Consider the following 17910-nt stretch of genomic DNA (forward strand, 5'->3'; position numbering starts at 1 on the left):
TAAACAGAGTCTAATTAATTTCTGTCTAGTAAATCGGTTTATATCGACTCTTAACAGCAACATTTGATAACTTTTCAATTTTTAGCATTATATCTCTTTGTAATTTTGCTTTAAATTAGAATTTTGTTAAAAACTTTGTCTGAAAATTAGCTGACAAATGTAATAGATTTTGCAATCTATTTAGTTCCTTAAAATTTAATTAACAAAATAGAATTTAATTAGCTTCTTTTTCATTCTCTTACTTATAATTCGAAAATTATTCGTATCTCGATATTTTTAAAAAAAAGCAAAGCAAAATCATATTTAAATTTAAAAAATCAATTTGAAAAAATAACAACGCAAAAAAAGAAATATCCTATGTATAACCTGCTGTTATTGTACATAACACGATATACGTTGCTTCAAAAGTAACACAATGACATCTGAAACTATAAAACTGAAGAGAGCAATGTTATAAAACAAAAAAAGACTTGTATCTTCAATTTAACTTTTATGTATCACAGAATTAATAATTTATTTATAATAAACATGAATATAATTATTAATAAATAAATTCATCTGCAAGTCGACAAAGAATGGTCGAGGCACCCTGTATACATGACTGAGATGACACTTCAACAAAGGAATCTAGAACTTATGAACAGGTGATTGAAACGAAGTGACACTTACCGATTTCTGGCAGTATTCTGAATAACAATGCGAAGCCGAGACTTCAGTCAAAGAACATAGGATGACCGCGGCGAGAAAGCCATTGCGAATTGTCGCCCGCATATCTTCTGGGTTATTGCCCGCTCACTCTACGATACGCAACATTCGGTAGACGGCACGTATCGACATGTTAATCGCGCGGCGGAATCGCGACAATAACTCGGATGTTCATTGTGACATTAATTACCATATCACTATTCCGAAATCATATGCGCTCCACATTGAGAACAACGCAATATACTGCACGCGAACGTCAACAATCACTTTTCTTGGACACGAGATCACAAACTGCGCGTCGACGCGAGGAAGACTCTACTGGGAGTATCAGGTACTGCTTGCATTGCTTGTCGTCGACAAGAATGGTCTCTACAAGACAGATCATCGATGACTCAAGTCATTTGAGTCAACCAATTACTACATCAAATGGTTCTGACTAAAAAATGATCAATGAATCAATACTTCTTTTTGATCTTGAAATATGTTATATATTTTTGACACGCAACGTAGATTAAAACGCAAACAGAAATCTAATTGTTGAAAGAAAGATAGATTTCATTATATTATTATTTTGATAAGATATTTTGATAAGATAAAGAATAAAAGTGTATCAAAACGATATCACAATTTTCTAAGTGCGGAAATTAAACTTAAGAATAAGACAAAAGGAAAGAAGAGAAAAAGAGAGAAAATATTTTTTATTTTATAAACAATTTTATTGCAGAAATACGAAACATTTGTTTAAAATAATAAAATTATTGCACGCATTGAATACACTAGAAAATAATATAATTCATATTTGTTTTCATTGCAGTGAATGATTTCATAAATGGACATCATTTCAAATATATAAATCAGATCTGAAATTTATAATCTTTTGCGTAAATTATGAATGTCTTAAAATTGCAACATATGCAATGTGCTGCAATTTTAAAATAAAATATTTTAATTTTAAATTGTTAATATACCAGTTTTTTAATAAATATAACGATGATTATTCACAAAAAATTTTCATATTCTATTAATCTAATTTTCTTTTTAAATTAAATTTTATTTATTTAACAAAAATTCCGTATTGGTCAATGATTACTTTTCTTATTTTTATTTAAAAATTAAAATACAGTACATTACAATTTAAATTAACAAAAACAAGAATGTTACTTACACACATACATATACATATTAGGTGTAATAAAAAGAAATCCATTATTTTTCCATTTAATTTCATGCTAAAATAATGGATTTCTTTTTACTACACTTAATATTATACAATTATTCTGATCTTTCTTTACTATTAAATTTTAATGTAAAATATTTTAATGTTTAGTTAAAATTATTTAAATTTAGAAAAATTTATTCAAAAAATTCCTTATTCCAAATTCCTTATGCCGCTTCTGTGATAACGATTATCAAGATTAATAAAAAAAGTTGTATACAATAACAATTATCAATAAACTCTTAGATACTAACAGCTAAGTTACTTTCTGATTGTCATTATACAAGTTAATTGATTATTGTGAATAAAATATCCTGCATTTTGAATTCACTTAACGTTAATTTAATACAATTCATTAATTACTTAAAGAAATACTTTAGCTTAATTGATCAATTTCTGCAATTTTTTAATTATTAATTTACCAAGACACAAATTTTAGATTATTTTATTCATTTTTATTTTTTCTATAATAGTTTTTATTTTATAGAAATGATCATTTAACTTTTATTCATTTGATAATTATACGACATGCTTTAGAAACGTAATTAATAATTAACTAATGCTAATGTAAGGTATTGTAAATTTTTATAATACCTAATCACCCTACAAAATAAATTTTAGTACTTTAAAATATCGATAATAAGCAACATTTATTTAACATAATAAACTAGTTTAGCATAACTTCCTACACAATGCAAAATATTACAACATCGTTGCAATATTACTGTGATATTGCTGGAACATTAATATTATTGTCACATTGCTCGAATGATTTATGCTGTACCGGTTTCATCAAATTGCATATCAATTTTGATGATAGATGCGATTCAAAATTCTTTTTGCATTTAATAATATTCTTCATACGAACGTACGAATACAATGTTGATAAATTGATAATTTAGTCTTAACTACCAGATAATTTTGTTTTGCACGATATGCGTCTTTCATGCGATACACATGAAAGAAGCGGTCAGAAAAAAGAAAGATTACAACGCGCATTTCTTCAATTTAACATTAATACTTTTTTTTATTATAATAACAATGAAAGAATCTTGATAACGTGATTGTTATTGTAAAAGAAAGACGAGATTTCATTTTTTCTTTTCTTTTCGTCAACAAAATAATAAATCATCAAAATAATTTTTTTTTTTCTTGAAGATGATATAAAGCTATAATACTAAAATAAACTATCGTTCAAAATGATCTTAGTGATTTTTCTACCGCGAGAGGAAAAAAGAAATGCCAAAGATTTATCTTGAAAGCTGGCTATATACTGCTTTCCTCCCGAACACGTTAAATTTTTGTTGAGATTGTAGACGTTTATCACAGTGAAGTACAGTAACGTAAAGTAATAAGCTTTTATTTATTACCCAATTCTGTGGTTACGTGATACTAAAAAAAAAGCAAGAGAAAAGCAAGAAGATACGGCAACAAGAATGAAGCTCAAAATTGTAAAAATTCTAGCATTCAATTTTTCCAATAAAGATCGTTATCTTAAGCAATTTTGGCTTGCTGATCAAAATGTTTCTGTAAACCTTGCCAACATTTGTAATACTCATTGTCCAACTTATTGCAAAGCTTACTAGCCCATTGTGTCACGGCCATGCTATACGAGGTTTCGAACATAAATGCCTGCGTATCATCAGCGATCCGTTCTGGCACCAGCTCGCTCTTGGATGCAGCCTCGAAGCATTGTCTATCGGGACCGTGCGGAGTCATTATGGAATGTAGCGATGCACCACCAGCAGAAAAACCATCCTCTTTTGCCTCGTAGCGACCCTTTATCAACCCCATGAACTCGCTCATGCAATTTCCTAAGAAACCAATAGTCAAGTTTATTGTTTGAAAATTTTTGTTCAAAAATAGGTATATATGTATAAACTATACTATATAAATTCATATACACACACACACACACACACACACACACACACACACACACACACACACACGCATGCATGCACGCACGCACGCACGCACGCACGCACGCACGCACGCACGCACGCACGCACGCACACACACACACACATACACACATATATATAAAAGAAAAAAGGGTAGAAAATATTATTAAAAAATTAGAGATAAAAAAATAAATAAAAAAATATAATACTTGATATAAACTATCAAGAAAAAATAAGCATACATTCTATTTCCAATTTTATTGTATTAGATGAGAAACTGGTTTATACCGTCATTAAAATTTTAAGGATTAAATTCAATAATAAAAATTTTTATGTAATTTTGATAATTTAAAAAAATTTAATTATGCGTAGAAAAAATACTGTAGTAAATAAACTGTTCGAATAACAAGAAGTAAATGGCGTTTCATTTTTATGTGTAGATAATATAAACATTTAAAAATATAAACAGTAATGTAAGTGTAAAATAGTACATTATATGTTATCTTAATCACCTCTTTTATCTCAATTATACACTTAACAAAAAAGCCTTATCGATCTAAACTGGATCTTAATTTTCAAATTTTTCACGTGTGAATTTTATATATATATATATATATAATATGTATCCATTTCTATAAATTGCGTTATCAACCGTATTAATAATAGTGTAAATCGATTTTATGAAATATTCGTGTCTTGTTAAAAAATACAAGGAAAAATTATAATTATAATATAACTCGTTTACAAAGTCATCGACAAAATTCATTATAAATAATAGCTACGATTTGATTTCACAAATGTTAAATATTTGACAAAATTTTCCACATAACATTCAATGTTGCAGATAAGTTCAGTACTAGCGATATATACCGACACTTGCCGTTAATCTTCATCGTTGGTAGATATCATTGACAAGTCAGCATACGAAATGAACGTGTATATGTCATGAGCTATTCACGATCGCGCAATGAGACGCAGTGACCGGATCTGCAATGGAAATTACGCGTATTTTGCATATTATCGCTCTCCATGCGCCGCCGACTTATTCATTAACGTAGAGAATGGCCCGCATTGAATACGTCGCTATACTGGTTATCAAATCTCGGAGAAAGCATGGCGAACAGCTACTCTTACTGGTATTCAAATGTATTCCGAGATACATATTGTTCTTAGCCTCATATATTGTTTTACATTAGTAAAATAAAATTGCAACATTGATAAATATCAATGCAAAGAAGATTCAATTAATTAAATTATTATATTAATTGAATTCCAATATTCTAGGAAAAATAAAAAGAAAATGAAATAGAACTAAACATGAAGTGAAAAAACAAAGTTTAAAGTGTTAAGAAATAATTAATAGAAACTTTATATTAAAAATCTTTACTTACTGAAATAAAAATTATCATTAAAAAAATTATTTTTTAAATTATCATTGAATTTTATTTCATGAAATACTTGTATTGTAAAATATCTCACAAGAATGTAGTTTTTGATCACCTTTTTTCATAAACATTTTCAGTTTCACATAACATGTTGAATAAATATTCATAATTTTTTTCATGTTTTCGATATTCACCGATGACAAACAAGTAATTACTTTCTCCACTTATTTATCTCAGCTATTAAACGATTATTTTTAATAAGATCCCCGATAATCAGTATTAATTTAACGATCAAAAAATATCACCATGCGCGTCCGTCACAATTATTCCGATCGATCCTATAATTTTGCATGCGTATAACTTCTGTACAACGGAATGGACATTGAAGACACAGATAATAGCCACTTCTCCTGGCTTTCAATTACTTAACTCATAAGGATGCATCTTCGTTGATAGGCATCGTGCCAACGCGTCTTTCTCTTTGCACGCGACGGACTTTCTCAATAAGAGAGCGCGATAACAGCGAAATACGACAGCGATGACGAGGATAATTGTCGATCGAAAGTGGCCCGTCCCGTCTCATCATAATTGATCGGATCGTGATCGCAGTGACAGGAAATCGGTGAAACGACCTACCGAAGAAAGAAAAACGTTGTGCGATCGGTCGCCGGGAAAAATTTCGAGTTTTCTCTGCTAATTCGGTTGCACAATTTTCAGGAGCGCTCTTCTGGAACGAAGACACCGAGTTCGACAGAGCACTCGTAACTCTTACTGCGTATAATCGACTCTACGAGACCAATGACAGGGAAAAGAATCGCAGAATCCACAATTTCTCAATAATATACCGTGTCTAGTAAACACGTCACAGATCAATGAAGCAGTTTAATCAAAATAACTACCATATACCAAGTATACCAAAAAAGAATATCTAAAAGAGATTTAAAAGATATGTCAAGTATATCTCTCTTAAATACAAAACGTCCATTAACTAATTTAATACGTAATCTTTAATATTAATTCCTACAATTTTAAATATATTTCTATAATTCAAAACAATATTTATTAAGTTTGCACTTATTTCTAATTCATAAATATAAATAAATTACTAGAAAACTGCGATGAATTCATAATACTCAAATAATGTTCCAATAATCTTGTTGTTTAAAAACATAATTAGCATACATTTTGATTTCTCTTGCACGTAAAATCGCATTAAGAAATGTTTAGTTTCATTTTTGCATCGGCGCGTAGACGAATGCAAACGATATATACTTTCTAAGAATACTTACGGTGATAGTAGGGTGGTCTGAAAGTGTGTTCTTGCACGGACCATCGGGGTGGAAAGATCACGAAGTCGGCTGCAGCGGTTCCAGGTTTGTTAGTAGGGCACGTCAGCACGGTGAAGATGGAAGGATCCTACAGAATTAATTGAGTTACTTAACATTCTGAGAGTGATTATGACAGAATCCGAAAAATTAAAAAAAAATGGATATATAGAAGAATGAAAAAAAAAACATTATATATTTACTTGTTAAAATCTAAAAAATACATATATATTAAAAAGAATTAAGAAGAAAACAGAAACACAAATCATTACAGATAATGTTTAATCGTTCACACAATCGAATTACTTCCTTCGCGGGAAAAATTTTAAAAATTATATTTTATATAAACGAAATTTCGTAGCAATTTTCTTTTTAAATCTTAATGCGTAGTTAAATTTCTGTATGTGATGATGTTTACTTACGCAGTGATCAAAAGAAACAGAGTTGATAATCATGAATCTCTTAAGATCGTATTTATAAGGTACGTAGTTGCCATGCCATGCAATCACATCAAAGGGGCTATGACTTTGATTGGCTACGAATAGCTTTCCCTGATATTTACATATAATCTCATAATCAATCTCACGATCCTCGTACCAAGCCACAGGAATTTGAAAATCCCTCGGATTCGCCAAGCCGTTTGCTCCTACGTATTAGCCCAACTCATTAAATTGTTTATTAAAAAAACATTAATTTATCGAATCTTCCCAATGAAAGAAATTTAATTATCAATCACAACATAGTCGTACTATGTTGTCTTTCAATAAGTTTTATCTCGAAGATGAAATGCAAAAAGTTTTTCGAATTCGGATTAATTTTTTCAAATTTCAACATAAGATGTATTAAAAATATTTTCATAAGTCTTCGAATCGACGATTAGATTACCTATCGGTCCTAATTCTGGCAACTGGAAGTGATTGTCGAAGACCTCTAAGATGTAACCTCTGCTTGGACCAAAGACGGTCACGGAGAATCGCATTCCTTGCTGAATAACACATATTTCATTCGGTTCACATCGGATCTTGCCAAACTCAGTGGTAATTTGCAGAGTACCCAACTGTGGCACTGCAATTTGGACTCGAAATTATATTTCTTTTTTCCTTTAGGGGAAAGTCGGCATTGCTTTTTCTACCACTTACCGATGAGAAAATCGCCATCGGCATTATAAAAAGCTCTATCCTTCATGGAAGCGTTGCACAAGTACACGTGTATCGCAACGCCTTGGCGCATCTTCGGATCGCCAGCACCACACAAAGTGTGAAGACCTTCGATAAAATCGACTTCGGGATCTCGTCGAGTTGGGACGTCAAAAGTCTTCCATCTTAGCTAAAACGTGAACAAATTAGCATTTCAGAGAATCTATCCTTCCGGTAGATTAAAGGATTCGATATAATAGAAATCTCGTTCATTTTTTTATAAACTTAAGAAGATCAAAAGAGGAAGAGAGAGATTTTATAAAAATTTAAAATATATTTATGTTAATCTTGATCTTTAGTTAGATCGTTATTGCACTCAACTCTTGAATTCAAAATTAATCGAAAATTTACCTGATTGGGATTTGGATAGGTCTCGTTCCAATCGTTTCTTACATAAGATTCGGCACCATGGCCTCTGGTGAAGGATTTAAACGGGTTGTGAACGACAGAGGGTCTTATTCGATAGAGCCACGATCTTTTATTTTGACTACGTGGAACTAGAAAATAAAAATAATGGCAGTGATAACATCTGGCATTATATTAGGAAAAAATAAAAAAAATATATATTAATCTTTGATCTTCTACATTGTTATGATAAAAAAATCCAAGTCAAGAAAAAGTGATATTTATGGAATTATGAAATTGTTTGGAATTTGTATTATCTTAATACCTCTTTATATCTCAATTTGATAAGAGATAAGTTAAAACTAACAGTAACTTGAGCTAATAATAAGTTTACTCTTGAGACGAAACGATTTTCTCTTACTTTACTACATTAATTTAGACTTCAGTTGACGAATTTGTTTAAATTCAGACAATTTTGAAACACATTATATTTTATTTACAATGTAAACAAGTAATGAATTTTTTATTTGACAATCGTATAAGTCGGAAGCGTGTAAGAATCAAATCAAAACATGTAATCAAAATATCAAATGTTTTTTTAAATTGTAAATTACTTCTAGAATATTGAAAGAATTGAGAAAGCAAATGATTTTATCAGGGAATAGAAGAGTTACTCTTTCGTTACTTTTTATAATAATTTGATAATGATTTTATGATTGTAATAATAACTAATTAATTGCTGAAATTGTGCTAAGATTGGAAAAGTCACTTTGAAAAATAACTTGTATCATTACGCATTTTCTTACTAAAAAAAAATGTTTGTAATAAATTTGAATAATGAATTTGTAACGTTATTTCGTTATTACAAATAGATATATAACGTAACTAATAAAAATAACTAATAAAACTAGTTATAAATACCGAGTTAATTTTCTCAGTAACGAGTAAGTTTATCCAATTCGTTACACGTAATGGTCGGAGTGACTTTTCAACTCTAATGTTATCGTTACAGTCATAAAAAAATTCGATATTGCCATATCATTATTATAACATAGTAACGATAAGAAAAGTACAAGTAAATGACAGTAGAAGTAACTATTCCCTGGATTTTACTTTACCTGTAAACGCTGTGCCCGATAATTGTTCGGCATAAAGACCATATGGACATTTCTGCGGATTATTCTGTCCAATGGGCAATGCTCCTGGACAGCGCTCATCTTCGCTGGATAATTCACAACCGAATCCCGTGAGATACTGAAAGATATTTCTCGATAGCATTATCTTTTTCTCATTAACACACTCTCGCAATATCAAGTTTCTAAATTTCAGCAATTCTCATTTTTCTATATCAAAGTCTTCTTTCTCATTAGACAATATTTATACTTACGTAAAACAAGAAATATTTAAAACGACAAATATTATATTATCATTTAAAATGAGAAATGCTCCCTATATTAAATTCTGAACGAAATTACACTAAAAAATTTAGTCTATTCGCAAAATCGTTTGTAAATTACTTAGACTAAGTAATTTTTCAGCAATCATTTTCACAATAAAAGAACAGCTTGTTTTTAACACAAACTGAATGAAAAATATCTTCCAAAAAGTTGCACAGTGAATTTTTCCAATAAATAGATATGAATTGAAACGGTTTCACTACCTTGAATTCGTCTCTCATGACGAGCAGCGATTTTTTTATCCAGAGAGATAGATTTCTTAACTAGAAATACGGAGGTTTTTGTGATATTCCCTCGTTTTATATGAACAAGTCCTTAGATGACGTAATGACGATAAGAGATCGATGTTAAATAAAAACATGTTTATTCACTCTTGAACCAATCGAGCGCGACTATTCCAGTATGCAAGGTCTCTAAAACCAGTCGAAGAGCCAGAAATACCACATTATGCTACGGAATTTATTGTCAAGTTTCTCTCACAACCAAGACGAGCCCCTCGCAATGACAGAAACCTCATCGTATGACATTACAAAGCTCCGTGTGAATCGTATTCAAATCAGTCTCCTACACTATCCAGGTATTTTTCGTGAGAGTGTCAAGTGATGAATCTTAATTATTTCGACATTCTATAATAGCGGTATTCTATAAAGTTTCTTGTGTATTCTAAAAAGTTATACTGTATAATAGATATATATCCTTTTTCTGACTAAGAAGATTCGTGTATGTACGACATGATGTGTCATTTAAAATTGAATGTTACAAAGTGACAAAGGGATTAATTTTCTCTTGTCACTTTGTTATGTACAATTTTAAATGACACGTTATGTCATACATGAATTCTTAGTCAAAAGAACGATATATATATCTATTATACAATATAACTTTTTTACTCATGTTATAAATGTGAATCGTTATTTCTGAACTTCGTTTTTTTAGCGTTTCCCATTGAGGTGAGTCATTTGGTTTAATATTTTTGATAGTTTTCTTTAATTTAGAATGATAATTTGATTTAGTGGAATGTATGCTGCATTTCTGGCAATCTGCAAGTGACTTGCTCTCAATGGAAGATTTTTTATTTTGTATTCGCTGAGGAAGACTCCAAAAGGAACCGAAATGTTCGAAATAAGTGAAGACCTAATCAGCAACTGAGGATTATCTACTTCTTATCTCTTCGCTCTTACAACAGCATATGATTTTCATTAACCTTCTGAATTCTTATTTATATTTTATTGTTTAACTGTATTACTATACAATGAAAATTTTACTTATAATCCATCTCAATATATACATTTGAAAAACACTCTGGGAACGTTCTAACATAAAATTTATATATATATTTAATTAATCCCTCAAAAATCTATGTTAGAAAATAATAATAGTCTTTTTTGACATTTCTCTTTATTATGATGTTATTATTATTTGTCCCACAGGGTGGGACAAAAGTATTGGAACTCTAAGTATCTTAGACAATATAAGTTTTACAGAAAAGTGTTTCAAACAAAAGTTGTAGGGTTCTTTTTGAATCCTACAACCATTGTCTAACTTTTCTGTAAAACTTTATAGTTTCTGAGATCCAATATTTACTATCATCTTGTATATTTACTAATGCATCTTCATTTAGTATTTAAAATAAAATTAAAATTATCACTCAAATAATTGACACACACGTTTCTAATAATACTTAGTTCTTAACCGTAAAAATGATTAATGAATTTCTTGTGCAAATCTTTCAAATTTCTTCACGATACATTTACATTTGCATATTAATAGTAGAAGTATTGCTAATGATACTTATTAATATTTATGATATATAGATAACGTAAATTATCGATAATATTAATTAGATATCGATAAAATTCAATAAACAAAAAAATAAATTCTATGTAAATATGATGATATTATATAATAAGAAAATGTGAGTCAACACTAATTACTATTAAAGGAAATTTGTATAATCGCCGAATCTTCAAATCATCCTTAACTTATTGTTATTAATAAATGTCGTCTGTTATATTTTACCGAATATACAAACTGCACATGTTAGAAATATTTCAGTTGAAATCGATTAACGATCCGTTATATATGAAATGAATACAGAGAGATGTCGTTATTGAGTGAAAGATCAGAATCGCAATAAAAATATTGAAAATTTCTATTCTTAAACAATCAATCTTAAATCAATCAATTCTCTCATACATTCTCTGTTAAGATTAATCTAAGTTTTTAGTAATTTTAATTAATAATATGTGCCAAAAATCAAATTAATGAAGTTGAAAAAAAAATTCTGATGACGATATTAAATTGCTCGACAGTTCTTGTTAGATAATTATAATACTTTTGATCGATAAGAATAAATCTAATTAAATAAGCGAAATCTTATATTTGGTCAAAACGAATCTTAATATTTAAGTATTTCTGTAAATTTATGTACATCTGATTGTGAATTTGTGCATTGAAATTCTTTTCGGTCTTGAAACACAATGTGAGCAGAATCAGAATTATAATATTATTTATTAAGTTGACAAACAATTTAGTAATTTTTAATGCTAACGATTCACATGCAAGTATATTTAAGATCCTTTGACCAAATATAGAATATTTAATTTGTCTTACTATTAATTTGACAAACTCACCAATAATTAAAATCGGAATAGTAATATCACGAATTAAATTGATAATCAATTTAATAATAATAAATTAAATTTTTTTCATCACTTCTTTGTGATGTTAAAGTAAGATATTAGATTAAAAAATTCCATTATTTAACAATCAATATTAATTGTAAAAATCAATATTAAAACTTCAAATTCTAAACTAGCCTCCAACAAGCATACAATAAGCTTTTCTTTATATCAAATTCATATCTAATATTCAATAATTGTTAGATTCACGTTTTTATTTTTTAATATATCTATATACCTATCTTTAAGGAAATTAAATTGTAATTTAGAATTACAATAAAGATTTCATTAAAAATTTTTATTAATCATTATTTTATAAGAACATTATTTTATTACACTGAACCAAAATATTATTACATGTTTTTGATGATTTCGACATAGGGAAGATTGCGAATATCTAAGAGAAATGTTGAATAGAGCCGACGATTGTTTATCAATTATAGAAGTCTTATTCAAAGGATATTAAAGGTAAATTACAATAACATTTGTGTACTATTGATTTAAACTATAATTTCAAACAAAACATTAATTCGATATTATTTGATATGATGATGAATAATTTTCGATGGTAAAAATTTTCTTTTTTCATCAGCAAATCCTGTCTCATAAAAGAGGAACTATAATGGAAATGGTAGACAAATGTTTTTTATTGTCGCATTCCAAATACCATGACAAGATCATCTTGAATTTATAATAAATACATTGCTAGAAAATGACTATCCTCCTAATTTTATTTTTGAGACTACAAATTTAAGATTAAAAGCGTTAATTTACAAATAGACAAAAGCACAAAACAATACTACGAATTTGTCACCAAACAAGAACGCATTTCTTGATTACTATTATCGTACATTCAATTGAATAAATTCAGGAGCATTACTAATAACTTGAACATGAAAGTAGCATTTTTCAGTTTAGACTGAGAACGTTTTTTTTAGGAAGACGACTAATATCTGAGATGTTACATACAAATACAAAAGAATAGCCAATTTACAATCGAATTTTTGCATCACGTATATATTCTATTTTAAACAAATTATAAATAATTGATTATTTTAACGATTGATTTCATCTTGTAAACAAAGATAATCTATGTACTTACTCCATCGACACACATTCAAATTATGGACAGTCTCAATTTTGTCGTGTGTTGATCAACACGTATTCTATTTTATTCTGATGAATGATATATTTTTGCAATGTTTTTTGCATGAATGCAGATGATATTCTCGTAATTTACTTGTCTTGTAATCATTTTTCTCATTTAAGATCATTTAAGATAAGCCACTTATTATACAAGTTTTCGTAATCTACCAAGAATATACAATTTTTATATTCATTTCAGGAAAATTACAACAGAGGAAATGAGAAATTATCTAAACCTGGAACAAATTGTATTACAATATTTATGTATACTAGATACATCAGTCTTCAGTGAAAAAGTTTTTTCAAAAGCTGGAAATTCTTTCAAATAAAAAAACTCGATTTCAGCCGAAGCATGTTCATATGCTTACTGTTTTGAGTGCTAATAAAGATAAAAATTAAAAATAATTTGAAAGAAAAATTTAATTAATCTTCAATTCTTCAAATAAAATTGATCATATGTCTTATTAAAATTAATTATATGTACCAAAATTGTTTGTATTTTTCCAATAAAAATAAATATTATTTAATTATATTGTTATTTAATTTTTTACATATTTTATATATATTTTATACATTTTTTTAGTTTGTAATATCACAATTATTGTAATATCACTATTTTTATTTTCAATTTTATTTTCAATATAATAAAAATGTATAATGTAGACAGAGTGTTCTTTAACACAATTTTTTATAATTGTGTATTAAAATTATTTTTCTCAACAAATCAAGTAAAACTATTAAAAACATATAAATATATTGGTTTTTGAAATCATATATTGGTTTTGAAATTATCGATATTTTAACGATATTATTGATAAATTTAAATTAAATTAAATTTAAATAATCGATAAATTATTAATAACTTCAATATCAATAATTGGCAATAGCATCTCTACTGATTAGATGCTCAACTGCTTTCCATTGTGTTTATTGGAAACATTCTTGTATTTTTAAAACTTACAAGCAGAAAAGGCATGTATTAATCACGTGCGTTACATTCTAAATAGATGATTTATTGATCACGTAATGCGATTAAAAAATTTACATATTCGACTTGTTTGTTACATTCAATGTCGTATATCAAAATATACGTTTATACGTTTTACATTTATATAATCTGTTTAATCATTTTAGGAAATTAATATTATTCTTTCTCAATAATTGTGTTATACAAATAAATTATATTGACTAGCAACAATCTTTACAAATTTAAGTTGTAATTAATTCAAATTTTTTTATACAAATAAATCTTTCTTTTTATAGTGTCATAACTGTATGCATAATTATATATAAAATTATATATAAAATTATATATAAAATATTACTGTTATAAGATTTAAGAAACAGGGAATAATTTAAAAATTGGAATTTGAAAAATATATATTTATTCTTAATTCCGTAAGTAAATAACAATGACAATAACACTTATAACCACACTAATCTTTTCATTTTATCGTAACACAGATGATTTACAGATTCGTAAAGATTACAATCTTAATAATTTTCACATTTTCATTCTGAATAGCAATGCTGTAGTTTAACAGAAATTCATTTCGCTTCATGTCGAAATTGAACGTCTTGGATCCTGCAAAACACACCACAACATGGCGCGCATTTATGATGTACATACGCTCATCAAAGGATTCTTATACTTATCCAATCATTTTCACTTTGACGGCTACTTATCGGTTATCGCGAGAAGTTTATTGACCGCGAGAAAGTTTTGCGTCACGCCGAACGCGTACTCCTCTTCGCACCTTTAGTGTAATTATGCGCGAGTTTTCATCAATCATAATTGCGAAGACGTCTGTTACGCCGCAGTTCAGATGAAGTAGCGTTAAGAGAATAATTTTTAATTCTAGATTGTTAACAGCTGTTATCGACAATTCTGTAATACTTCCTTGTAATTATTTGATAATATCTTACAATATTTATTATCAAATTTATAAATATAAATTTATATCTGTATCTGTATGACGTTATTACGTTAAAACTTATTTTATGATTTGTAGTATAAAGCAAATTTGATTTATGTCTAGGATAGTCGTAATAATATATATAGCAATAATTCGTTGTGTTATACGTATAATTGTATTTGCGTTATTTGACGATATTCGAACTTCAGATTTAAGCTCGCTCACGCAAAGCGATTGCAATGCAGAAAATAACACTGTAATAAGGCATTTGTCATAATTGCGCTCTATATTCTCGAACTTTCACCATATGGAGAATCAGTCATTTACTGATGGCATATAATAACAAGTCAATCGCGTTCACTTAGGAAAGCCTTTAATTTCTTGCTTAGGAATTATAGGAATATTTTTATATGCTGATATTATGAACAAGTGAATGGAAATCTATGCTAATTAAAATACGCATTAAATTAAAATCATGCGTTGTTTTTGCGACGCGACGTATGATTGCAGAAAAAAAAATCCAATTCCAGTTTTCGTTGCAAATACAAACAGTTTTATGATTCGATTGCATTGCGAATAAATCAACTAAAGCGACAGAGCATAACACAATCTCAGATCATGGTAGAGCAAATAGAACAATTCATGGAAGTACAATACTGTGGGGCAGTAGGACATTCCTTTCGTCATAGAGATGTTCTATTTTCTCGCACGAGAGAATAGATAAACCGTCAATAAAAAAAAAAACAAATTTTCACATATCTCATTAACAAATTTCACGTTATATTTATTTGTTAATTATGATATTTTATTACATGACATATAATTATATATTATTACATGATATTAATATAATGTTTGTATAATGCTTACAATTAGACATTTCAAATTTATTGCTGCTAATTTATAGCACAATAAAAAATTATTTATTCATTTAGCTTATCTTTATTTATATACGTTAGTTTAATTATTAGATTATGATATGATATACTTTAGAAAAATGAATTATGATATATTTAATATAAAAAACAATGAAAAATTCTACACTCTATACATTGCGCAATACTGATCTGACTAATTACTGAACTAATTATAAAACAAAAATCGAAGTGACAGTCTAAGACTTTTTCGATAAAAGACAGGTTACGACAGGGACGACAAATATTCTCGAAAATGCTCACTGACTCGGGTCTGCTCAGAGTTTAGTTTTATTCCAGTCGCCAGAATTAAAAATACAGAATTGTTAAAAAATTAATGTATGCCAATCCTATTTTACAGACAATTTAACAACGAATTTAGTAGAACTTAGATTTATTGAGTTCACATTCATTAATTCCAGCAAACCAGTAATCGCGACATTTAATTCGATTTTAATTTAATTAAAAATATGAAATCCAACAATCTCTATAGTGAAAGGATATCTCTATAGTTTGATTAGTGGTAATACCACGATTAGAAATTTCAGTTGATGATGAATTAATCTTAGTAAGTTAAACGAACAAATAATTCTGAATTATTCCTTATTATCAATTTCCTTTTATCAATTTATTTTTTATATCAATTTATATTTTATAAAAATAAAAAGCAATGACTTTAGGCTTTCTTTGCCATGCTAAGATTTATAATATTGCTTGATTAATTGGTCACAAGAAGAGAAAATATTGAAGTAATCCGCATCATTAAAATAAAATGAAGAAAGGAAATAAAAAGAGACTTGAGTTGAAAAACTTTCTTCATATGGCTTTCTTCACATATTTAAAATAAATAATAGAATAGAAATTAATCCACAATAAATCATTCGGAAATATTCACAGGAAGTTGCGCGATAATTTTACGTATTAGAGCGTCTATTCATAAATGCTTATGAATAGAGTAATCGTTCGATGTAAACCCACAGTAACATCTGAAAGAAGGAATATAATCCAGCACCAACAGCAAGGAATTATTCTTTACAGTTAGATGTAGTGGGATCAAGCAAAGAAAAGATAAGAAATCCTTCTCTTGATGGGAGACGATAAAGTCACTTCGCAGAGAAGAAAGAGAGGTGCCACCTCGCGGCGACGACGGCTTCTCTCTTCCATCTCCTTGTTCGAAAGAAGACTTCCTCTTGCATCTTGGGAGAGAGAACTAACGGGGAATGCACAGATGTATACCTGAAGAAAAAGAACTCGATCCCGTGCACGCTTTCTAGGTCGCGCTTACTTTTCAAAGAGGCGCGCGTCGTCTTCTCGTCGAATTAATAAGAAGCAAGCGAAGATAAATGTCTATTTTTATGCCAATAACTGCGCTATTTCAATAAAAATATCATTTATTTGAATCAACAATGGAATTAGAATTTGTTTAAAACGAGTAAAGGCAAAAAGATATTTGACAAAGTAAATTTTTCTGTTAATTCTCGTTTAATATCTAGAAATTAATAAGGAAGAAACGCACTCAGTTTCTAAGTTTTTCAAAAATTTCTATTTATACAACAATAACAAAATCCAACAATAACAAAAATTCTCAGAAAAGAAATAAATAAAATAAACTAAAAAATTTTTGGTAACAGAGGAGTTACAAAAAAGTTTCTCAAATACTGTCATTCAAGGACAATGTCAAACTATAAATGTCTTTAATAAAATAAATATCTATAATAAA

The 17910-nt window shown here is 28.5% G+C and overlaps 2 protein-coding genes across 2 annotated transcripts in view; both read right to left on the reverse strand.

Annotated features, from left to right (window-relative positions):
• LOC108689537 overlaps positions 1-1032 on the reverse strand; it is a 6875-nt gene extending 5843 nt beyond the window's left edge. Inside the window, exon 1 of the mRNA XM_018196330.1 lies at positions 670-1032. Coding sequence (XP_018051819.1) covers positions 670-771 — 102 coding nt within the window. The 5' untranslated portion in view covers positions 772-1032. The remainder of the gene's footprint in view (positions 1-669) is intronic.
• A 2013-nt stretch (positions 1033-3045) lies between these two features.
• LOC108689381 (homogentisate 1,2-dioxygenase) lies at positions 3046-9796 on the reverse strand. Its single transcript, XM_018196124.1, has 8 exons — positions 9737-9796; positions 9195-9330; positions 8083-8228; positions 7675-7861; positions 7421-7600; positions 6958-7181; positions 6500-6626; positions 3046-3735 (listed from the first exon to the last, which is right to left on the reverse strand). The coding sequence occupies exons 1-8, from the start codon at positions 9752-9754 to the stop codon at positions 3416-3418; spliced, it is 1338 nt and encodes a 445-aa protein (XP_018051613.1). The 5' UTR covers positions 9755-9796; the 3' UTR covers positions 3046-3415.
• Positions 9797-17910: the final 8114 nt, after the last annotated feature.

Source organism: Atta colombica, unplaced genomic scaffold (assembly GCF_001594045.1).
Source record: "Atta colombica isolate Treedump-2 unplaced genomic scaffold, Acol1.0 scaffold27, whole genome shotgun sequence".
NCBI lineage: Eukaryota > Metazoa > Arthropoda > Insecta > Hymenoptera > Formicidae > Atta > Atta colombica.

Excerpts from the sequence above, each read along its gene's own strand:
- LOC108689381 (XM_018196124.1), bottom strand. Across the intron at positions 7,601-7,674 it reads CGATGGCGATTTTCTCATCG|TGCCACAGTTGGGTACTCTG; the intron begins GTAAGTGGTAGA and ends TCCAAATTGCAG. Across the intron at positions 6,627-6,957 it reads CTGTTTCTTTTGATCACTGC|GATCCTTCCATCTTCACCGT; the intron begins GTAAGTAAACAT and ends TTAATTCTGTAG.